The 24,623-nt window shown below is 45.1% G+C and overlaps 2 protein-coding genes across 2 annotated transcripts in view; one reads left to right on the top strand and one right to left on the bottom strand.

Annotated features, from left to right (window-relative positions):
• Positions 1–634: 634 nt before the first annotated feature.
• Positions 635–8,594, bottom strand: f9b (coagulation factor IXb). Its single transcript, XM_017725737.2, has 8 exons — positions 8,452–8,594; positions 7,840–8,009; positions 6,345–6,369; positions 6,064–6,177; positions 3,477–3,611; positions 2,671–2,969; positions 1,953–2,079; positions 635–1,624 (listed from the first exon to the last, which is right to left on the bottom strand). Exons 1-8 carry the CDS (start codon positions 8,516–8,518, stop codon positions 1,065–1,067), a joined length of 1,497 nt encoding a protein of 498 aa, XP_017581226.2. The 5' UTR covers positions 8,519–8,594; the 3' UTR covers positions 635–1,064.
• A 2,750-nt stretch (positions 8,595–11,344) lies between these two features.
• fgf13b (fibroblast growth factor 13b) overlaps positions 11,345–24,623 on the top strand; it is a 30,248-nt gene continuing 16,969 nt past the window's right edge. Inside the window, exon 1 of the mRNA XM_017725738.2 lies at positions 11,345–11,827. Coding sequence (XP_017581227.1) covers positions 11,779–11,827 — 49 coding nt within the window. The 5' untranslated portion in view covers positions 11,345–11,778. The remainder of the gene's footprint in view (positions 11,828–24,623) is intronic.

Raw genomic sequence — 24,623 nt, 5'->3', positions numbered from 1 at the left:
TTAAAGGAGGGAAAACACTAATCTCTGCAGAGCGGCAGCCCAGAAGGAACCCAGTTTGATTGGACGACAAGTCAGGAAAAGAGCCTCTGATTGGTCAACAAGTCAGGAACAGAGCCTCTGATTGGTCAACAAGTCAGGAACGGAGCCTCTGATTGGTCAATGAGTCAGGAACACAGCCTCTGATTGGTCAACAAGTCAGGAACAGAGTCTCTGATTGGTCAACAAGTCAGGAACAGAGCCTCTGATTGGTCAACAAGTCAGGAACAGAGCCTCTGATTGGTCAATGAGTCAGAAGCACAGCCTGTGATTGGTCAACGAGTCAGGAACAGAGCCTCTGATTGGTCAACAAGTCAGGAACAGAGTCTCTGATTGGTCAACAAGTCAGGAACAGAGCCTCTGATTGGTCAATGAGTCAGGAACACAGCCTCTGATTGGTCAACGAGTCAGAAGCACAGCCTGTGATTGGTCAACGAGTCAGGAACAGAGCCTCTGATTGGTCAACGAGTCAGGAACACAGCCTCTGATTGCTTGACAGACTCAATGCAAGGCATCAGTGGACGGCTAACAGCCATGCTAATAACAACAATAATTCTTTTCAACACAGAAGCAGATTAATAACCACAGAAGTTCAGTGTTTGATCGGTCAGTAAGGATTTATTATACAGAGACTCTGCAGGTAAGCTGGATTATAAGCTTCTGAAAGGAACAGCAAAGCGCGACCCTCCCAGAAAACAAAAGCGAGTCAGTAGCGTGGAGCCTTCCTGAGATTTGTCCTTTCATTTATGACCTAGTTGACCTGTAAGGGTTAACCCAACACTACCACACCTGATCCAGCCAATCAGGAACAGCTGAAGAAGCTGGCTAGCTGGACCAGGTGTGGCAGGCTGTGGGTGAAATCAGACTCCACAGGAAGGCAGGGTTAGAGACCCTGGCACAAACTGCTTTGGGGAAAGTAAATGGCAAGAAATCGGTCAGGTAACGGTAAAATACTCTAGACTGCTTATTTCTGTGTTTTGGCCTGTTGTGTGTTTACAGGATTGAACTGCAGGTCCTGCAGGTCAGTGTTATTGTCCAGAGGATCCTGCTCTGATTCCGGTGATGTTAGTGATCCAGTTCATGTATCTGGACACTCGAGTGTAGATGCCAAACTTGCCCTCCTTGGCGCACTCCTGACCCCAGCTGATGATGCCCGTGAGGAAAAAGGTGCCCCCGTAGTTGGTGGCGTGCGGACCCCCGCTGTCCCCCTGACACGAGTCTTTTTGGATGCTGCTGTATCCGGCACAGAACATGAAGCGGGAGATCTTATCGCTCCCCTTGCACTCGGTTCGGTCCACAAACGGGACCTCCAACTTCTGCAGCGTGGCGGACTCCCTCCCGCCGAACCGCAGCCGACCCCAGCCGCTCACCAGGGAGTTGGGGACGCTCTTCAGCAGGTTCTCCGTGAACTGTTTGGGCCCCAGGCAGATGGGGATGATGTAGTCTGAGAAGGTGACGGGGGTTTTCAGCTTCAGCAGTGCAATGTCGTGGCTGTGGCCGCGCTGTCGGTTGTAGCTGGGATGGATGTGATCTTCGGCTATGTCGTGATTGCTCTCCGTCCCCTCCTCCTTCCTAACGTCATGCTCTCCTGGAGAGTCGTGAGAAGGAGAGACGAGCTCAGTCGGGGAGAAACAACAGAGACTGCACCCTAAACCAGTTAGCAGGCATTATCTGTGTTCTCTTAGCAGAGTTTACTGGTGTGTGTGCCCGTGTGTGTGTGAGTGTGTGTGTGTGTGTGTGTGTGCCTGTGTGTGTGTGTGTGTTTGTGTGAGTGAGTGTGTGTGGGTGTGTGTGTGAGAGTTAGTGTGAGAGTTTGTGTGTGTGTGTTTGTGTGAGTGTGAGTGTGTGTGTGTGTGTGTGTGTGTGTGTGTGTGTGTGTGTGTGTGTGTGTGTGTGTGTGTGTGTGTTGGTTTTACCCAGCCGGACGAAGTAGGTGGTGTTCTGTGCGTCCACCAGACAGTGAGCAGCTGTGACCACCCAAATCTCGGTCAGTAGAGAACCACCGCAAAACACCAACTGCTTATCTGTTGCCACCAGCGCCACCTGGTGTAGAACACAGAGAACAGTTCCAAACATTCCATAACATTATTTTTGAACTTTTTATTCGTTTTTTACATTTTTACTTTGCTTTGATTTGTGTGGAAGTTTGGCATTCCCTGTTTCCTTTCATTTTTTCCTAATTCTTTATTTGAATTTTTTTTTTCAAATTTTTTTTTTCAACTTGTTTCAATTTCTTTTAATTATTATTTAACTATTTAATTATTTCATTAATATTCTATTATTTACTATTCTGTTTTTTTTACTGTCAGATGTTTAATCAAATTTTCAGTTTTTTTATCTTCATTTAACTTTCATTTTATTTTGTGTATTTTTGCTCTACTTTCCCACAGCAGCTGACCAACTGATGACCCTTTATGACATAGAAAGTCAATATCTTGAGAAAATAAGTCATTGATTTAAAATGTTAGCACGCTGCTAGGCGACTATTGTTCCCCTGGTTATTGATCTGGCTGGACCTCCTTAGTATCAGTTATAGTTCATAACATAAAATGGTTGAAAAGTTTGAAATGTTGAGCTCATGTAGGTTCTGGTGATGTTTAGTCCCCACAAAGTAATAAAAACACTCCGTGTCACCTGCCAGGGGATCTCTCCAGGTGTGGCTTCGTTTCCTCCGACGATGCGCTGGTCATCGTTGTCCTTCTCCGTGATGGTGGGCAGGGTGGGGAAGAAAGCCCAGTCACGCTCTGTGGCCAGCCTGGTGGTGGCGCTGCTGAGCGCTGTGGAAACTGTGCTGCTGGGTTCTGTTAGGTTACTCTCTGTGAGGTTCTGATGTTCTACAGAGTGGACCCGGTTCACCGTTCCTGCGCTGAAAAGTGTTCTGCTAGAAGGAGCTTTAGCGACGTGTGAACTCAAACGGCCACAGGAGTATTTCGCTGTGAACAGGGAATTCGGGAACATTCAGGCTTACACACACAAACATTAGGACACCTGAGAAAACTCCTGATGAAAAGTACTGAGCTGGGCAGTAACTGTGGTTCTACTGGTTCTAAAATTAGAACACACGTAAATAATCCACCCATTCAGCTACAGCAGTTTAGCTCCGCCCATTCAGCTACAGCAGTTTAGCTCCGCCCATTCAGCTACAGCAGTTTAGCTCTGCCCAGTCAGTCTGTGTTTTTGAGCTTTTAATCGAGGACAGCCAATCAGATCAAAGCTCATCTCAATACAGTAACAAAATCAGCCTGTTTACGGGACGAAGAGATGCTGGGTAAAACTGAATAATGACGGTTTGTGGTGTGTAAAACCACCGACGCATTAAAGGGGAATCTCCAAGGTCAAAATGAAGTACATGATTTTAAGATAAAGGTCCAAATGAAGATCTTTAGATAGTTTTCTTATGTCAGTGTATCTCACTCGGCTGTTATAGAGCGGTCAGGTACCTGTGGGTTCACAGCTCCTGCTGTCCAGAGCGAGTCTGTATCCGTCAGCGCAGTCGCACACCGCGCCGTACGTTTTATCCACCAGGCAGAACTGCATACATCCTCCGTTATTAACGTCGCACTGACGCGCCATCTCTGAACACACACACGGCCTCTTTAACAGCACACTCACACGCAACAGGGTAAACAACTCACACGCAACAGGGTAAACAACTCACACGCAACAGGATAAACAACCGACACGCACAGGGTAAACAACTCACACGCAACAGGGTAAACAACTCACACGCAACAGGGTAAACAACCGACACGCAACAGGGTAAACAACTGACACGCAACAGGGTAAACAACTCACACGCAACAGGGTAAACAACCAACACGCAACAGGGTAAACAACTCACACGCAACAGGGTAAACAACTCACACGCAACAGGGTAAACAACTCACACGCAACAGGATAAACAACCGACACGCAACAGGGTAAACAACTCACACGCAACAGGGTAAACAACTCACACGCAACAGGGTAAACAACCGACACGCAACAGGGTAAACAACTGACACGCAACAGGGTAAACAACTCACACGCAACAGGGTAAACAACCAACACGCAACAGGGTAAACAACTGACACGCAACAGGGTAAACAACTCACACGCAACAGGGTAAACAACTCACACGCAACAGGGTAAACAACCGACACGCAACAGGGTAAACAACTCACACGCAACAGGGTAAACAACTCACACGCAACAGGGTAAACAACCGACACGCAACAGGGTAAACAACTCACACGCAACAGGGTAAACAACTCACACGCAACAGGGTAAACAACTCACACGCAACAGGGTAAACAACCAACACGCAACAGGGTAAACAACTGACACGCAACAGGGTAAACAACTCACACGCAACAGGATAAACAACCGACACGCAACAGGGTAAACAACTCACACGCAACAGGGTAAACAACTCACACGCAACAGGGTAAACAACCGACACGCAACAGGGTAAACAACTCACACGCAACAGGGTAAACAACTCACACGCAACAGGGTAAACAACCGACACGCAACAGGGTAAACAACTCACACGCAACAGGGTAAACAACTCACACGCAACAGGGTAAACAACTCACACGCAACAGGGTAAACAACTGACACGCAACAGGGTAAACAACTCACACGCAACAGGGTAAACAACTCACACGCAACAGGGTAAACAACTCACACGCAACAGGGTAAACAACCGACACGCAACAGGGTAAACAACTGACACGCAACAGGGTAAACAACTCACACGCAACAGGGTAAACAACCGACACGCAACAGGGTAAACAACTCACACGCAACAGGGTAAACAACTCACACGCAACAGGGTAAACAACTCACACGCAACAGGGTAAACAACTCACACGCAACAGGGTAAACAACCGACACGCAACAGGGTAAACAACTCACACGCAACAGGGTAAACAACTCACACGCAACAGGGTAAACAACTGACACGCAACAGGGTAAACAACCGACATGCAACAGGGTAAACAACTCACACGCAACAGGGTAAACAACCGACACGCAACAGGGTAAACAACCGACACACAACAGGGTAAACAACTGACACACAACAGGGTAAACAACTGACATGCAACAGGGTAAACAACTGACACGCAACAGGGTAAACAACTGACACACAACAGGGTAAACAACTGACACGCAACAGGGTAAACAACTGGCACGCAACAGGGTAAACAACCGACACACAACAGGGTAAACAACTGACATGCAACAGGGTAAACAACCGACACACAACAGGGTAAACAACCGACACACTGCGTATCAGAGAAACAGATGGACTACAGTCTGTAACTGTAGAACTACAAAGTGGAACTGAACGGTCAGTGGAGCTGATAGAGTGGACAGTGAGTGTAGAAACTAGGAGGTGGTCAGAATGAAGTGGTTGATGAGTTTGTACATATACACTCACTGGTCACTTTATTAGGTACACCTTGCTAGTAAAAGGCTGGACCCCCTTTTTTCCTTCAGAACTGCTTTAATTCTTCGTGGCAGACTCTCAACAAGGTGTTGGAAACGTTCCTCAGAGATTCTGGTTGGTTATTTGAGTTCCTGCTGCCTTTCTATCATCTGGAACCAGTCTGCCCGTTCTCCTCTGACCTCTCACATCAACAAGGCATTTTCGTCCACACAACTGACCGCTCACTGGATATTTCCTCTTTTTCGGACCGTTCTCTGTAAACCCTAGAGATGGTTGAGCGTGAAAATCCCAGCAGATCAGCAGTTTCTGAAATACTCAGACCAGCCCGTCTGGCACCAACAACCACGCCACGTTCAAAGCCCCTTAAATCCCCTTTCTTCCCCGTTCTGATGCTCGGTCTGCACTTCAGCAGGTCGTCTTGACCACCTCTACAGGCCTAAATGCAGTGACCTGCGGCCGTGTGATTGGCTGATTAGCTATTTGTGTTAACAAGCAGCTGAGTGTATATGACATATACGTTGGTCAGGACATGTGTCTGAAATGTAGTGGACATATTTCTGATATCTGTGTGTTTATGGGGGCTCTGATGTTACCTAGTTCACAGTTTTTGCCATTGAAGCCAATTGGACACCAGCAGACGTACGCGCTCATCCCGTCCTCACACGTCCCACCGTTCTGACACGGAGACGAGTTACACTGATCTCCATCTGACAGACACACACACACACACACACACACACACACACACAGTCGTTATTACAAAGCTATAGACTACAGACAGTTGATGTGGATGTGTTGTTTGGAGGTCAGTGAAGAGGAGTCAGTTACACTCAGACAGTATAAATGTATTTAATCAGATTTAATCAGTGCTCACCGATATAACCGGCCCAGAACTCCATCTGCGGGAGGAGGAGAGCGTGAATCAGTCTGTTATTACACTGTTATTACACTCTCTTCACTCTCATTAGTTACTCACTGTTTTCTCTTCATTCTCATTAGTTTCTCACTGTTTTCTCTTCATTCTCATTAGTTACTCACTGTTTTCTCTTCACTCTCATTAGTTACTCACTGTTTTCTCTTCATTCTCATTAGTTACTCACTGTTTTCTCTTCATTCTCATTAGTTACTCACTGTTTTCTCTTCACTCTCATTAGTTACTCACTGTTTTCTCTTCATTCTCATTAGTTTCTCACTGTTTTCTCTTCATTCTCATTAGTTACTCACTGTTTTCTCTTCACTCTCATTAGTTACTCACTGTTTTCTCTTCATTCTCATTAGTTACTCACTGTTTTCTCTTCACTCTCATTAGTTACTCACTGTTTTCTCTTCACTCTCATTAGTTACTCACTGTTTTCTCTTCATTCTCATTAGTTACTCACTGTTTTCTCTTCACTCTCATTAGTTACTCACTGTTTTCTCTTCATTCTCATTAGTTTCTCACTGTTTTCTCTTCATTCTCATTAGTTACTCACTGTTTTCTCTTCACTCTCATTAGTTAATCACTGTTTTCTCTTCATTCTCATTAGTTACTCACTGTTTTCTCTTCACTCTCATTAGTTACTCACTGTTTTCTCTTCATTCTCATTAGTTTCTCACTGTTTTCTCTTCATTCTCATTAGTTACTCACTGTTTTCTCTTCACTCTCATTAGTTACTCACTGTTTTCTCTTCATTCTCATTAGTTACTCACTGTTTTCTCTTCATTCTCATTAGTTTCTCTCTGTTTTCTCTTCGTTCTCATTAGTTTCTCTCTGTTTTCTCTTCATTCTCATTAGTTTCTCTGTTTTCTCTTCGTTCTCATTAGTTTATCGCTGTTTTCTCTTCATTCTCATTAGTTACTCACTGTTTTCTCTTCATTCTCATTAGTTTCTCTCTGTTTTCTCTTTGTTCTCATTAGTTTCTCTCTGTTTTCTCTTCATTCTCATTAGTTACTCACTGTTTTCTCTTCACTCTCATTAGTTACTCACTGTTTTCTCTTCATTCTCATTAGTTTCTCACTGTTTTCTCTTCATTCTCATTAGTTTCTCTCTGTTTTCTCTTCATTCTCATTAGTTACTCACTGTTTTCTCTTCATTCTCATTAGTTTCTCTCTGTTTTCTCTTCATTCTCATTAGTTACTCACTGTTTTCTCTTCATTCTCATTAGTTTCTCACTGTTTTCTCTTCATTCTCATTAGTTTCTCTCTGTTTTCTCTTCATTCTCATTAGTTACTCACTGTTTTCTCTTCATTCTCATTAGTTTCTCTCTGTTTTCTCTTCATTCTCATTAGTTACTCACTGTTTTCTCTTCATTCTCATTAGTTTCTCTCTGTTTTCTCTTCATTCTCATTAGTTACTCACTGTTTTCTCTTCATTCTCATTAGTTACTCACTGTTTTCTCATCATTCTCGAACACTTCTCGTGCTTCCTCTATTGTGCAGCTTTCCTCTATACACTCTCGCTCCAGATTATCTTTCATCATCTCCTCAAACGCTCCGGTGTTGTAACGCTTCTGCCTGGACAGAACTGACCATGCCGACTGTCGGGACAGAAACACAGACGCTGGACACAGACAGATGGACATAGACAGTTAGGAGATAGAATAAGATCTTGCTTTTCAAAAAATTTTAAATCTATGGGAAAAAATGACACCTTTAAAGATTTGTTTTATCACTGTAAGACATTTTAATTAACTGACCAAACCTCTCACCATGAAAATGACCAATCACTTACACACTCAAAATATCTGAAATAAAGAAGTTTGAATATAAAATCTAAAATAATCCAAGGACTTGGTTTCCTCTGAGCTAATCCAGGAATGCAAACTGAACAATTTAATGCAAAAACAAAACATATTTAAGTCTTAAGTCCCTGCTTGGGTTAGTGTTAGGGCTTCTTCATAAGCGGGATTTATTTACTTGTTCAGTACGAGCCTCACCGTGTTGAGGAATCGTAAATAAATGATTAATAAAAGAATACGGAGAGAAATTATCGTCAGCTTTACCTCCAGAAGTGAGTCGTGTTTCGTGTAAAACTCCGCAGATCAGAAGAAACAGTTTAATCTTCTCCATTTTGCCACAAACTTTCCCAACTGGACAGACACTCGGACTGTCCACTCCAAAGTCCAGCGCAGCTGTGTTTGCACTTGCTGATGCAGAAGAAGTGGGTGGATCTGAGTCTGAACTGAAAACATTTAGGAAACAGGACTAAAGCAGTAAAGCAGCTTTACTTGCTTTTTCGTTTACTCTGACCGGCCTGTGGGTCAGTGCTCTGTTGGTCAGTGTTTTCATCTATAACAACCTGCTTTTATCATCATGTTTGATGAGTGTGAATGTTGTACAGATGACGCTGCTCTGTGTGCGAGTGTGTATGTGTGCTCATGTTCTCTCTGACCTCCTGTAACTGACTCAGGGATGACCACAGTTAGGGTCCAGTGACCAGCCTGACGCGTGAGCCACACATAAAATCCTGACAGGTGATCATAAGCAAAGAAAACTGCATTAGAAAAATCACCGTTTATGTTGTTATTCTAGAAAGTCTTCATACACCAAGTCAACAAACAGCAGACAAACTCACTGATACAAGATTAGAGATGCAGTTATTTTAGGTATTATTTCTTAATGATTATTAAGTTTATTAATTAGCAAATCTGGATTCAGCCTACAGAAGTTTAGCCCCACCCATTCAGCCTACAGCAGTTTAGCCCCACCCATTCAGTTTACAGCTGTTTAGCCCCGCCCATTCAGCCTACAGCAGTTTAGCCCCACCCATTCAGTTTACAGCTGTTTAGCTCTGCCCATTCAGCCTACAGCAGTTTAGCCCCACCCATTCAGTTTACAGCTGTTTAGCTCTGCCCATTCAGCCTACAGCAGTTTAGCCCCACCCATTCAGCCTACAGCAGTTTAGCCCCACCCATTCAGTTTACAGCTGTTTAGCTCTGCCCATTCAGCCCACAGCAGTTTTGCTCCACCCATTCAGCCTACAGCAGTTTAGCCCCACCCATTCAGTTTACAGCTGTTTAGCTCCGCCCATTCAGTCTACAGCAGTTTTGCTCCACCCATTCAGCTACAGCAGTTTAGCCCCACCCATTCAGTTTACAGCTGTTTAGCTCTGCCCATTCAGCCTACAGCAGTTTTGCTCCACCCATTCAGCCTACAGCAGTTTAGCCCCACCCATTCAGTTTACAGCTGTTTAGCTCTGCCCATTCAGCCTACAGCAGTTTAGCCCCACCCATTCAAACAAAAGTTACAAGGAATGTTTCAGGCTGGCCTACTTTTTGCATGAGAGCAGCCAATCAGAAAAGAGCTCATTTACATATATCAGTCTTAAAGGCATCGCCTGTTTAACTGTGAGGGATAATGAGAGGTTGTATGACTGCTTTTGGTGCACAAAGCTCATAAGTGTAGCCAGGGAAAGATCACAGTACTGAGAAAGCTGGATATCTGAGCTCTGAGCACCGCTTGATTCAGATTCTTTACTTTTCTCTTATATGACCTGTATGTGTTGTGATGCCGGTCCTCGGGCAGCCGCACCGGACATCAATATCATTCACACAGATACGGGCTCTGCTGTTCCTACAGGATCCAGGCGCAGTAAACATGTCTGATATGAGGCAGATGCACTTCCAGAACAGCTGAATGACTGAAATATTCATAGTGTTCGTATACAGTTCTGCACACAGCGGAGTGCTTACAGCGGGTTTACGTAAGCCGACTGTGACTGAATCTCCGTGGCTCTGAACACGGAGAGTAAACTCTATTATTCATGTTGCATTTGGTTTATATAAAGCTGCGGAGTTAACCTGCCCGACTGCTGCGTGGCGCACTCACAGAGCGGCTCAGTCGCAGCGGCGCCGCTCCGTCCCGCTCGGCCTCCTCCTCCGGCGCTGACGCTCTAACGCTGTATCCTCTCAGCAGGCTGCGTCACTCTTCCCCACTCTGTGGTTCAGCGGTTTAGCTCCACCCATTCAGCTACAGCAGTTTAACTTCTCCCATTCAGCTACAGCAGTTTAACTTCTCCCATTCAGCTACAGCGGTTTAGCTCCACCCATTCAGCTACAGCGGTTTAGCTCCACCCATTCAGCTACAGCAGTTTAACTTCTCCCATTCAGCTACAGCAGTTTAACTTCTCCCATTCAGCTACAGCGGTTTAGCTCCACCCATTCAGCTACAGCGGTTTAGCTCCACCCATTCAGCTACAGCAGTTTAACTTCTCCCATTCAGCTACAGCGGTTTAGCTCCACCCATTCAGCTACAGCGGTTTAGCCCCACCCATTCAGCTACAGCAGTTTAGCTCCACCCATTCAGCTACAGCGGTTTAGCTCCACCCATTCAGCTACAGCAGTTTAACTTCTCCCATTCAGCTACAGCAGTTTAACTTCTCCCATTCAGCTACAGCGGTTTAGCTCCACCCATTTAGCTACAGCGGTTTAGCCCCACCCATTCAGCTACAGCAGTTTAACTCCACCCATTCAGCTACAGCGGTTTAGCTCCACCCATTCAGCTACAGCGGTTTAGCTCCACCCATTCAGCTACAGTGGTTTAGCTCCACCCATTCAGCTACAGCAGTTTAGCTCCTCCCATTCACCTACAGCGGTTTAGCTCCACCCATTCAGCTACAGCAGTTTAGCTCCACCCATCAGCAGTTTACAAAAATGTTACTATGAGCTACATAACGTTTTATGTTAGAGTTAGAAGTTCAATAAAATGTAAATTTAAAAAATCTAATTATAAAGTTTCTTTGCTTCTACACGTGTAGAATCGTGGGCTGATGCGTGTTCAGCAGGAGGAGGTCTGATGGCCTGATGATGTGATTGTTCTGCTTTAAAGGGAGAAGCTCCTCAAGCTCTGTTACGTCACACACGCCGAGCTGAAGTTGAGAGCTGATTCAGTCAACCAGCCATGACCTTTACCTCCATGCTGGACCCCACAGCCACTTTCTCTACGGCAGTTTGTTAAGCCCTCCTCCGCCTGCTGGAGCTCCTCAGAGCTGAGATCAGCAGACTGGGAGGTTCCAGGTGAAGCAGCCAGATGTTGTGGAGTCCGTTCAGTGAAGCCTGCCTTGTGCTGAGTCCAGCTCCTCTCACTGAGCAGAAATGGACCTGGAGGTGCGCTGATGCCAGGCTGGTTCTATAAATACACCCCTCCAGCCTGGTGCTCTCCAGCTCCTCTCTGCTCTGGTGGCTTTGTGGTGCTCCAGCAGCCCTACTGGGGGAAGCTGGTGCCTTTAAGGAGAGGCTGGCCACCTCAGGAGCGAAGAGCCAGTTTTAAATGGTGCTCAGGCGGTTCTGCTGCAAGTCTTCACCCGGATCTGTGTCTCCAAGCTGGGATCTATGAGCGCCAAGGCAGCAAAGACGAAGGAAGACAAAGATGCGAGCAAAGGTAGGAGCTCACAGATGGAGCTCAATGGCTCACTGTGGCGAAAATAGACTAACAGATGGTGGTTTTGCTCCTCTCGGCTTATTTCAGCAAGGTCGACCAAAAAAGAGGAGAACTGGGATTTTAGTAAATAAGGTGATTTTAGTATAAACAACGTTTTGGAGAAAAGCTGTAGATGATGAGATTAGGAATAAAATATCACTTCATATTTGTTTAGCGGGCGTATTTTGCGTTCTGGGCCACCATTATGCTTAAGCGAGTCTCAAAACCATAAAAATGTAGGTTTCGACAGAAAAAGATGAATATTTGTAACTAACGTGTGAAAATGCGTTACTGTCGCTTTAACTCTCTTTAGCCGTGCTGGCTACTACGCTTCATTTCTGCACCTGTTTTCCGACTAGACTCGCCTCCTGCGCTGGGATTGGCTAGAGGGGCCCGCGCCTGGCTTGGTTTTCACGCAGTCGGCCAATCGTAGCACAGAGCTGGGCTCGTATAAGCCAATCCAAGCGGAGTAGGCGGGACTTGTGTGAAATCGGGCGGGAAAAAAAGAAAGCGCCTTCAGCAGCGGCGAGATTTAGCCGGCTAGCTACTATTAATTTCAATTGGGTCGAATTAGCCCAATTAGTCGAACACTGCGAGCTCTCTCCAAACTAAATCGACACCAAAGCTGCATTTACACTCGGGTCCTAGCTTAAGTGAAGTTCATAACTGTAAAACACGAGGATTTATCGATGTTTTCTCCTGAGGAGACAAAGCACGGCTAAGCTAACGGTAGCTCAGCAGTGAGACCTGTTGCCATGGAGACAAAGAGGGGTCGGCGAGGCTGCCTCATTAAATAAGCATGTGGTGCTTTATGAAACCGGGATGCGCTCTTTTTGTGTCACCAGCGGCCTCGCACTGTTTTAAAGATGAGCTACATGTTTTACTGAAGCCAGAGAAGACACGAAGCTGACCTCACCTTATTCGCCACCTTCTTGTTCGAATTTCCCCGTTCCACCTTAAATGCTGCAGCAGTTGCTGGACCGATTAAGGTGGAGCGGGCAGATTAGAATAGGAAGCCAAATTCAGCCCCGGGAATAACACTGTGAAGCAGAATAGAGCCCACTGGTTTGTGTTCTGCCCCTCTGGTCAGGTGACAGTGAAGCCAGGCCTGTTTGAAGTGCTGCAGCAGTAACTCAGTTCTGACTCAGCTCTTACTTTCAAAGCTCATTACATCATGGAAAGGGTGGGAGGTTGAAGAAGGAACATCTCAGCAGATGCTGTAACTTTTTAATTACGTCTCTGAGACCCTCAGGGCCGCTTCTGACCCAGCGGGGAACTTGAGGAACCCTCTGGTGGTTTCGGATTTACCCAATTAACCTCCCGCTTGTTCTCCATTAGCCTTTTAGAAGTGGAGTCTTCTGATCTACACAGGCTACCTGTTGTGTCAATGAAAGTTCTTTAAAGGGTAAAATTGAAAAAATGCTGTATATGTAGGTGGTTAAGATCATTCAGAGTGGTCTGGTGTGATTGTTTTGCTGGAAAAGCCAGCAAAACTAGCATATGTTGTGTTTTGACACTGGTATGCTGGTCAACCAGCATGACCATGCTGTGGTGTATGAGCTAAACCAGCACCAGACCTGCATAGACTTGTTTTTTTCAGCAGAGAATTGCTCACAGTGGTGGTGATAGGAACCAGATGTCCACCTCTAAATGTTATTGCTTGAAATAAAGTCAAAGTCAGCTTTACTGTCATTTCTTCTCGTCACAGATGTGTTGAGAGAGAGGAACACACTGTCGTTTCTCCTGGACATAATGCTACACTCAACACAGAACAGCAGACAGACAAACTATACAAACACTACACTATAAATTCTCATATAAAGCCCAGGGCAGCAGGGAAAATAGACCAGCTGCTGTCCATAGCAGCAGTAATAGTTGTGTGTGTTGTTTATCGGGGCAGGTGAACACAAGCAATAGTTGTTAGAGACTCAGAACAGCTGCAGTGTCCAGTCATGTGCGGTCATCTTGGTTATTAACTCTGTCTGAGACACTGTTTTATGATAGTTTTGAGAAGATTTTGGCTTTAAACTCCATTCATGGTGGAGGGATACATAATATGCAGGGTGCTGTGCGGCAAAATAGTCCCAAAATAGTTCAGATTTTCCACTGTTTTCCATCATCAGCATTCCATATAAGCTCAGAATACTCGTGTAGGTTCTCTGGTGGTTCTGGATGGTAAATAAAGTGTCTATATCTGTGTTGTAGTCATGGCGACGCCTGGTTCCCATCACCACCACTGTAAAGACGTCTGAACCGTTTCACACCAAACCCTCTGGATCTCTGGTTACATCATAAACACAGAGTTATGGGGAATTTTGAAAAATCACTGAGGTTCCCCTTTATGTTAGCTAAACTCAGGACCATGGTATCGTGGGTGACCAGAGACCTTTAAGTATAAACCAGAAGGTGGAGTTAATCCAGGTGCTGTGTGTCCTGCAGAACGTTGGACCTGGTCTTATTTTAATGAAGTAATCCCAGCGACAGAGTGGATTGGAGCGTGTTTGCTGGCCTTTGTGGAGTTCATTGGTTAAAACGAATCTTACCGCTAACACTCTGAAAAAAAAGATGAATGAATAATGAACCCTCAAAGCATCATTTTCACACTTAGACTGATGGAGAATGTGCTGTATATGGTTCTATGTAGCACTAAAAAGTGTCCTGCTGCTGACCTTGTAACGATAGCAGAACCGTTTTTCATGCTATGTAGAACCGTGATGTACAGAACCGTGTACAACATTCACATATACAGTCTTACATTTAATCTTGAAAATGGTTCTTTGAGTGGTCATGGTTGTATATAGAACCATTGTCTTTACTAGAGAACCGTTGAAGAACCGTCTTGTAAAGACTGTAGTACAGGCTGCTGTTTGTGGTCTGTGACTGCAGTAACAGTTCACACCGTTTTGTAATGAATGGTTTTAATTATTTGCTCTTGCAGGTGTAGAGACTGTGTGCACATGCACAGTTTGGCCACTAGATGTCAGTGCAGCCTGTAGAGACTGAGAGGGAACCAGGCATCATTCAGTCCAGCCTTTAACAGTCCTCTAGAGCCGAAGCCAAAGATGACCCTCACCTGGATTTGGACAGAAAATGGAATTAAACGCCGCTTTTCTCTTTAGTGTAATTCTGGAGATGGAAGTTTAAAGCTGCGGAGCTGTCTGCGGTTGATAGGACTGTGAAGCCCAGTGGGAAAGTCCACTGATTTTCCAAAACATAATGCAGTGGTTGAGATGTAAACAAAAATGTCTACAGGAAAAAAAACAGCAACCACCTGGAATAACTCCACCTTCTGCGTACATAAAGACCGTTAAAGTGGAGAAATAGTGTTTTTATCTTTATTCTGATGGTCTTAGGTCTTCTACGCTGCTGACAGCGTGATTCTGAATTTAGCTAAATTAAAGAGGAATCCCAGAGAGATTCAGGGTTTGGAATGAAACGGGTCAGACGTCTTTACAGTGGTGGTGATGGGAACCAGGCGTTGCCATGACTACAACACAGATATAGACACTTTATTTACCACCCAGAACCACCAGAGAACCTACACGAGTCTTCTGAGCTTATATGGAATGCTGATGATGGAAAACAGTGGAAAATCTGGAATAATGAGTTTTCTTTGGGGACTATTTTGCCGCACAGCGCCCTGCATGTCTCCCTCCACCATGAATGGAGTTGAAGTTCTCTAAACTCTCATAAAACAGCGTCTCAGTCATCAGGCAGTGAATTCAGAACCAGCTCATGTAGGAACTTTCTGTAGGAGCTTTTAGAGGGACGTCTGGTTCCCATCACCAACACTGTGAGCGGCTCTGACTCGGTCAGTTTATCTAGAACAGAGAACCGCTCTGAATTGCTCTGACTACACCATAACCAGTTAATTCTGAGAAATGGGTGGAGTTCTCCTTTAGCTATGGAGCAGTGTGTGTACGCTGTTTTGTATCTGCTAATCTGACGGTTCCCCTCCCTCTGGTGTGGAATGTGGTGCTGTTCTGCTGAAGTGTACACGGTTCTGGATGGGAAGGAGTACATTCTGCTACGGGACGACTCGGCCGAGCGTTTGAGTTTAGAACAGAAAGAACCGTCTCCGTTTCACACCAAGTGCACTGAGCTCTTTTGCTGCCCGTTCTGGAACCTCCTCATCCTGAAGGAAAAGAAGAATCCGGAAGGTTTGTCAGCGCCACCTGCTGGATATCAGACACCTGCTTGAAGCCCGGATGTAGCCTTCACTACACGCTGGCGCCAGAGTAGTGAACAGATTCCCCACCCAGAGCACAGCACCACCACATTCAGGGCTAAGCTGAGTTCACTGCCAGTCTGTCGCACCGTTTCTCCAACGTACTGCAGTTTTAGTTGAAACCTCAGACGCTGATGAAGCTAAAATGAGCTCAAACAGGTTCCAGAAAACCAGGATAAACACAGTCGATCACGGTTTAGCCGGTAGCTGGTAGCTGATAGCTGATAGCTGATAGCTGGTAGCCGATAGCTGGTAGCTGGTAGCCGGTAGCCGAGAGCCGGTAGCCGGTAGCCGATAGCCGATAGCCGGTAGCTGGTAGCCGATAGCCGGTAGCTGGTAGCTGATAGCTGGTAGCTGGTAGCTGATAGCTGATAGCTGGTAGCTGGTAACTGGTAGCTGAGAGCTGGTAACTGGTAACTGATAGCTGGTAGCTGGTAACTGGTAGCTGAGAGCTGATAGCTGGTAACTGGTAGCTGATAGCTGGTAACTGGTAGCTGAGAGTTGATAGCTGGTAGCTGAGAGCTGGTAGCTGATAGCTGGTAACTGGTAGTTGATAGCTGGTAGCTGGTAACTGGTAACTGATAGCTGGTAGCTGGTAACTGGTAGCTGATAGCTGGTAACTGGTAGCTGATAGCTGGTAACTGGTAGCTGAGAGCTGATAGCTGGTAGCTGGTAGCTGATAGCTGGTAACTGGTAGTTGATAGCTGGTAGCTGGTAACTGGTAACTGGTAGCTGATAGCTGGTAGCTGGTAACTGGTAGCTGATAGCTGGTAACTGGTAGCTGATAGCTGGTAACTGGTAGCTGAGAGCTGATAGCTGGTAGCTGGTAGCTGATAGCTGGTAACTGGTAGTTGATAGCTGGTAGCTGATAACTGGTAGCTGATATCTGGTAGCTGATAGCTGGTAGCTGGTAACTGGTAGCTGATAGCTGGTAACTGGTAGCTGATAGCTGATAGCTGGTAGCTGATAGCTGGTAACTGGTAGCTGATAGCTGATAGCTGGTAACTGGTAGCTGAGAGCTGGTAGCTGATAGCTGGTAGCTGGTAACTGGTAGCTGGTAGCTGTTAGCTGGTAACTGGTAGCTAAGAGCTGGTAGCTGATAGCTGGTAACTGGTAGCTGATAGCTGGTGACTGGTAGCTGAGAGCTGATAGCTGGTAGCTGGTAACTGATAGCTGGTAACTGGTAGCTGAGAGCTGATAGCTGGTAGCTGATAGCTGGTAACTGGTAGCTGAGAGCTGGTAACTGGTAGCTGGTAGCTGGTAGCTGGTAGCTGGTAACTGGTAGCTGAGAGCTGGTAGCTGGTAACTGGTAGCTGATAGCTGGTAACTGGTAGCTGAGAGCTGATAGCTGGTAGCTGGTAGCTGATAGCTGGTAACTGGTAGCTGAGAGCTGATAGCTGGTAGCTGAGAGCTGGTAGCTGAGAGCTGGTAGCTGGTAGCTGATAGCTGGTAGCTGATAGCTGATAGCTGGTAGCTGATAGCTGATAGCTGGTAGCTGATAGCTGGTAACTGGTAGCCGAGAGCTGGTAGCTGGTAGCTGGTAACTGGTAGCCGAGAGCTGGTAGCTGGTAGCTGATAGTTGATAGCTGGTAACTGGTAGCCGAGAGCTGGTAGCTGGTAGCTGATAGCTGGTAGCTGGTAGCTGGTAGCTGATAGCTGGTATCTGAGAGCTGGTAACTGGTAGCCGAGAGCTGGTAGCTGGTAGCTGATAGCTGGTAGCTGGTAGCTGGTAGCTGATAGCTGGTATCTGAGAGCTGGTAACTGGTAGCCGAGAGCTGGTAGCTGGTAGCTGATAGCTGGTAGCTGGTAGCTGGTAGCTGATAGCTGGTATCTGAGAGCTGGTAGCTGGTAGCTGAGAGCTGGTAGCTGATAACTGATAGCTGGTAGCTGAGAGCTGATGGCCGGTAGCCGGTACTTGAACATAACGCAGCTGCTCTGTAGCTTTACAGTCACTTATTCAGGGGTTTGTAGTAATTATGTTTACTTTAGTACTTAAGTATATTATTGGTCGATTTGTACTCTGCTGAGTATTTTCACATCGTAATACTTTAACTTCTACTCGAGTTCAGTAATGTACGACGCTCCACAGGTGACATCCTGTAAAAATAAAAACAACGTGATTTAGTAAGGTGTGGCAACAAGATAGTTAAGTTGTGGCCATGAGTCACAAGTAAGGCATGGGAATGAGATTCTATTGCATGGCCAAGCCTTATTAACGTGTGGGAATGAGATCCTAATGTGTCACCACAGCTTAGCAAGGCGTGATGTCGTTCCCACGCCTTACTAAGTCGTGGCCACAACTTCATTGTTGCACCTTAGTAAATCGTGGCCATGCGTTAGGATCTCATTGACATGTGTTATAAGGCGTGGCCATGCGTTAGGATCTCATTCCCATGCGTTATAAGGCGTGGCCATGCGTTAGGATCTCATTGCCATGCGTTATAAGGCGTGGCCATGCGTTAGGATCTCATTCCCATGCGTTAATAAGGCGTGGCCATGCGTTAGGATCTCATTCCCATGCGTTAATAAGGCGTAGCCATGCATTAGGATCTCATTCCCATGCGTTATAAGGCGTGGCCATGCGTTAGGATCTCATTGCCATGCGTTATAAGGCGTGGCCATGCGTTAGGATCTCATTCCCATGCGTTAATAAGGCGTAGCCATGCGTTAGGATCTCATTCCCATGCGTTATAAGGCGTGGCCATGCGTTAGGATCTCATTGCCATGCGTTATAAGGCGTGGCCATGCGTTAGGATCTAATTGCCATGCGTTATAAGGCGTGGCCATGCGTTAGGATCTCATTGCCATGCGTTATAAGGCGTGGCCATGCGTTAGGATCTCATTCCCATGCGTTATAAGGCGTGGCCATGCGTTAGGATCTCATTCCCATGCGTTATAAGGCGTGGCCATGCGTTAGGATCTCATTCCCATGCGTTATAAGGCGTGGCCATGCGTTAGGATCTCATTCCCATGCGTTATAAGGCATGGCCATGCGTTAGGATCTCATTCCCATGCGTTATAAGGCGTGGCCATGCGTTAGGATCTCATTCCCATGCGTTATAAGGCGTGGCCATGCGTTAGGATCTCATTCCCATGCGTTATAAGGAGTGGCCACGCCTTGTTTTTATGTATGTGGCATGTCACCCGCTGGGCTCTGTAGCAGTGAGTGAAGGAATCTTGCTCAGGTTCGTTTTCGCTGTTTTTTTTTAGGCACTAACTGCTTTTTAGTGGGATTTCGTTGTTTTGTCATTGATGACGTCTGTATTGCTCTGTGATTGGTGGCGTCTCAGATCTTGGAGCTTTAGCGTTTTATTGTAGAAGAACTTTTAGAGCTACTTTTAGTTTTACTTTCCCTGAGTGCTGATTTAGACGCCTCTGCCTCTGCATTCACTTCACTTCTCCCACGTTTGCTCCTGCGCTGTTCTGGGCTGAGCTGGTGTAGCCGAGTTTTTATTGACCCTTTCTGTGACCTGGTTCTGACCTCAGAGCTGGCGTCGGCTGGATGATGGTAAACAGTGTTTATGTAAACATTTAGAGATGTAACTGGAGCACTAACTGAGCAGAGCTTTGTTTGTTAAGCCCGGTTTGTTCAGAGTTGAGTGGACGAGGCCGAGCCTGAGGGTTCTGCTGCTCTTTACTGATTCATTTATTTATTATTTTATTCTGAAGGATCTTGTGATTATTGGTCACTGCATGCCATGTATAATATTAAAATAATGATCTTATTATTGTGTTGTTGTTATTTACCGAGCCCTTGTTTTATTTGTTGATGAGTTGTTAAAATATCAGGATGAATGGAGCAGCAGATACGGTCCGAACAGCGGTCCAGGATTTTTGCTCCATTTACATCCATTTGACATTTTCTCGTGTCCTGTGAACCATTTTGGAGATACTGGGCTTTAAGCAACAGCCATATAGTGTACATATAGCCATCATCTATATATCGACTGTATATGTGTGTATATATAGCGTGTATTATATAGTGTATATACAGAAATTGTTTTCATTGTTTTCTGCATGTTCATTAAATTCCACCCAGATTCTCCTCTGTGGGTGTAAACTGGGTCCCAGTGTGTGTGTCATACAGTAAGCAGGATCCAAAAGCTAATGGCTTGCAAATGGTTTTTTGGGTGATTATGGTTCTATCTAGAACCACTGTCTTTACTAAACCCTTGAAGAACCGTCTTTTTAAGAGTGTAGACTGAAGAGAAAAGGCTGTCGTTGCAGGCCATCAGGACTGGTCAGAGTTCTTAAATCCAGTTACTCAGCTGAAAATAAACATAGAAACCATTAAGTGTGTCTGTTGGTTCCTGATGATTTTAATGGGTGGATATCACAGTGTAAAGGATCCTAATGGTTTAACAGGTGACCAGTGTTCTAAATGTATCTGATGGCCTCCTAATGGGTTCTAAAGGTGTTCTACAGAAAACTAGTGATCAGTTCTCATTAAAGCATTTGGTTTTAATCCTAACGGTCGTTTTTCAGCAGGTAGGAAACCATATTTGGTCTAACTTCAGGTTTAGTCTGAGTCTAAGCTCCATGTTCTCCAGGCTCTAGGTCTTATTTTCTGTTCCCCCTTAAATGGTGCAGGTTCCGTTCGGGCGCCTGAGGCACCTGCTGCACCACTTAAGGTGGAGAGTTGAGGTCAGATGAGAAGCTGGGAATGTGGAGCGGCTTGGTAAGTTTTCTGACCCACATGTTCTCCCTTTGGCCCATCATTGTGGCTCACAGCTCCACCTGCTGGTGGCGGGTGGGTTCTGCACTGAGACGGTGGGTGTGGTCTTTTTATTTTACTGATAAACAGAGTGAAGTTCTGTTATATTTCTGTGTGTTTGTGACCCTGAAGGTCAAGGAGAGGCGAACCAGAGAGAAGTCCAGAGAGGACTTTAGAGTTTTAGAGGGTTTTCATAAACAGTGCTTAATGACCACTCCAGTCTTAGTGGTCAGAGCACCGGTCAGCTTTACATAACACGTCATTAGCCATTTAAATCAAGCTCTTCTTGTGCTGCTTTGTCTGTGTTTGTGCTCCAAACTTTAACTCTGTCTTTGGCTTTTTACTGTGAAACACATACCAGTAATTATAGTAATGATGATGATGATGATGATGAGGATATTGTTATCATCATCATCATCATGATCACGATATTACACTGACAGACTTCACGTTCAGTCAAATATAAACAGAGAATGGACACAACTGATGAATAAAAAGGTGAAATGTAACTGATAAAGAAAGGATTTTTAAATTATATAATAAATATATATAATATAACGATCTATTAGGAACAGAAATCAAACTGTTCCTAACAAATGAAAGAGATTTAAATCTTTTACAGTACGACCTTTTAAATAAAAGGCAAAACGCTTTGAACTCCAGTTCAAAAGTCTGTGACCTTTCGGTTTTTTTTGCTTTACAGTCAAAAAAACATTAAAAAGTCACTTTTAACTCATATTTAAGAGAAAATTACTGATCAGCTGAATCTCCTCTCAGCCGTGTCCAGTCAGCGAGTCTCTCTCTCCCGTCATTCCAGCTTCCGTTCTTCTCAGGAGCTTCACTTCCAGCTCCTCAAAGAACCTGCAGACACGCCTCCAGAGCTCAGTCTGAGAAGCTGGTTGATGATTTTCTGAAGTGATCAAACCCATTTAGTGGTGCTGAGGTCTGGACTCTGGGGTGGTCAGTCCATCGTCCAGCTTCTCTGTTTGATGTGTCTGTCTCCTTTTCTCAGTGAGGTTCTTCTTGATCAGCTACACGTCCTTTCAGACCCACAGCGCTGAGTGGTCTTCTCACAGTGGAAGGATGGACAGAAACACCTGTGGATGTTTTCAGATCTGAAGCAGCTTGATCTTCTCCTCTCTCTCAGAGATCAAAGCTTTCAGTGCTGTTTATCTGATGGGGGCAGTTCTGGGGTCGACCAGCTCTTCCAGGTGATTGTTAGGAGGCACGTTTTCTCTGGAGCTCTTATATATTTTCTTCTGAATTTCTTCTTCTGTAAGCAAGTGGTACTTGTGTCTAATCTCCTGTAATCAGGTGAGAAGGAGTGTGAAGGCAGGTAGGGTGGGTTTGTGTAGCTGTTTGTGTGAGTGTCAGTGCAGGGCTGGGCGATAGGACAATAGATATCATCATTGTGATTAATTATGTCTCAATATAATATTCTTTTCTGATCATATGTATATAATCAGTACTGACCAACTGCATGTTTCATTATTAGAGCAAAATTAGTCCCATTTAACTGGATTTAATGCCAAATATTGAATAAAAATCACTCTGATTAAAGTTTGATAGTATTTTAGTATTAATTAGTTGTGTTTAATATTAAATGTATCACTACTGCCGATTTTCTTATTTCCAGCTGATCAGATGTCTGAAAACATGAATATTGTGAAACAGTGTGTGCTGTGAAAATGTCCATATCGCCGAGCTGGAGCGTCAGAGTCCGTCAGTTTCAGCTGCTGCTTTGTCTGTAAACAGAGTAAACGAAAGGGTGGTCTCTGATGGTTTTGGTGGGAGGTGGACGTTAGCGCCCGGCTCACTCTTCATTACAGATGACTCTGTTTTCTAATAGGAAAGAAAGCAGGACTAATTGAATTCTCTCTCTCTGGGCGAGTCATGTCTGGTTCCTCATTGAATCAATACGCCATTAAAGCTCTGAGTGGACAGAAGCCTCGCAAAATGCCATCAGCTGGTCAGCTGACCGCTTGTGGACACAGAGAGCAGCCAGACGTCCACCAGCGTATCATTAGTGCTGATATATTCCCTGTGGCACATTTATTTAACTGAACATTTTGTTATGGTATAAGCATCTTATTAAAGGGCCAGTAGCACAGAAAATGTTCACTGCCCAGTACAGGCCATATATGGAAACTAAGCAGCTTGAATTAAGTGCTTTTGTGATGTCACATTCAGCCTACATCACTTTAGCCCCGCCCATAAACCTACAGCAGTTTAGCCCCATCCTTTCAGCCTACAGCAGTTTAGCCCCACCCATTTAGCCTGCAGTGTTTTAGCCCCACCCTTTTAGCCTACAGCAGTTTAGCCCAACCCTTTTAGCCTACAGTAGTTTAGCCCCACCCTTTTAGCCTACAGTAGTTTAGCCCCACCCTTTTAGCCTACAGCAGTTTAGCCCCACCCTTTTAGCCTACAGTAGTTTAGCCCCACCCTTTTAGCCTACAGTAGTTTAGCCCCACCCTTTTAGCCTACAGCAGTTTAGCCCCACCCTTTTAGCCTACAGTAGTTTAGCCCCATTCTTTTATGTCATAATGGGTGTTTCAGCCTGGACTGAGGCATTACAGGATAGCCAATTAGAATAGAGCTCATTTACATATATCAGTCTTAAAGTCACAGTAAGAATTCAGTCAGAGAGGTTGTACAAAAATGAAACTATTTGACTGTCTGTGCTACACAAACCTGCACAGCAGCTCCCAAACACACAAAGGTGCAAGCCATTAAGACACTGCTGACCAAAATCGACCAACACAGCAGCTTTTTTGACTTTGATTAGAGGTTTAAATTATACGAGGAGTCCTGAAGAAATTCTTTAGTTTATGAGCTATAGTTTTGGGAAACCGGGGAGAATTAGAGTTTTTTTCACTGAACTGTTGCTGTAACCCTCTTTAGTGTGTAGCTGCCCGGTGGAGGAGATGGTCACCCTTCTCCAGCGACCCTCAGCTGATGCTCCTGTTGGCAGGATCAGTGGTGATACAGTATGAATCATTGATGAGAGGCTGTAAACTCATAAAGTCCTGTCAGTAATGATGATAATGAGCTGCTCTCATCAGCGGCCTCGTCCGGCCTTAATGGGCCACAGACGAAGCTCAGAAAGCTCAGAAAGCTCCAGCTACTTTCTCCCTGTTCTCTGGACGTGAGGTCAGCGATGGCTTTTCCTCTAAAGAGATCAACATCAGGTACAGTGAGCTTCTGAGAACAACTGCATGCTTCTTTCATGCTTGTGGAAGAACGGTGATGAGGAGATGGTTGTGGTTGATAAGCGTTTTCTGGCGTACAGGTTATTATTCCTTATTATTATAATTATAATAATTATTCTACAGTGAGAAAATGTGACAGGAGGAATTGTTTACACAGCACTGAAATACAGACAGTAGAACAATACATAAAAATATCTGCATTTTAATGATTAGTTTTATGTTTTAAAGTAATCTGAGAAATTCACTTAGTGTAGTACGTATTGTATGTTACTGTAATTATAATCTGTTGTAGTTTTCCAAAACCACTGTGGTCAGATTGGCACTGTATGCTGGCGATAAATGGGCGAGTGTGGTTTAGTTTGGGTGTAGACTGGCAGTGAGAGAGTGACTCTGTGTGGATCTGCTGCATTTCCTTAGATAGTTCATGAGTGCACAATAGATGAGGAGAAGCTTGTTATGCAACATAGGAGCCTGAGCACTGATCACATGTTGCAGCACAGTCACCCCCTAACACAGTTTGGTACAATAGAGCGCAGCCTAATACTGTACAACACAGTCTGATACAGTCTAACACAGTGTAGTACAATACAACACAGTCTAACACAG

The sequence above is a fragment of the Pygocentrus nattereri genome, chromosome 18 (assembly GCF_015220715.1).
Source record: "Pygocentrus nattereri isolate fPygNat1 chromosome 18, fPygNat1.pri, whole genome shotgun sequence".
NCBI lineage: Eukaryota > Metazoa > Chordata > Actinopteri > Characiformes > Serrasalmidae > Pygocentrus > Pygocentrus nattereri.
This window is presented reverse-complemented; position numbering and strand designations above follow the sequence as displayed.

Excerpts from the sequence above, each read along its gene's own strand:
- f9b (XM_017725737.2), bottom strand. The coding sequence starts at position 8,518 with ATGGAGAAGATTAAACTGTTTCTTCTGATCTGCGGAGTTTTACACGAA. Across the intron at positions 3,612-6,063 it reads TGGCAAAAACTGTGAACTAG|AGATGGCGCGTCAGTGCGAC; the intron begins GTAACATCAGAG and ends GTGTGTGTTCAG. Across the intron at positions 1,625-1,952 it reads CACCTACTTCGTCCGGCTGG|GAGAGCATGACGTTAGGAAG; the intron begins GTAAAACCAACA and ends ACGACTCTCCAG.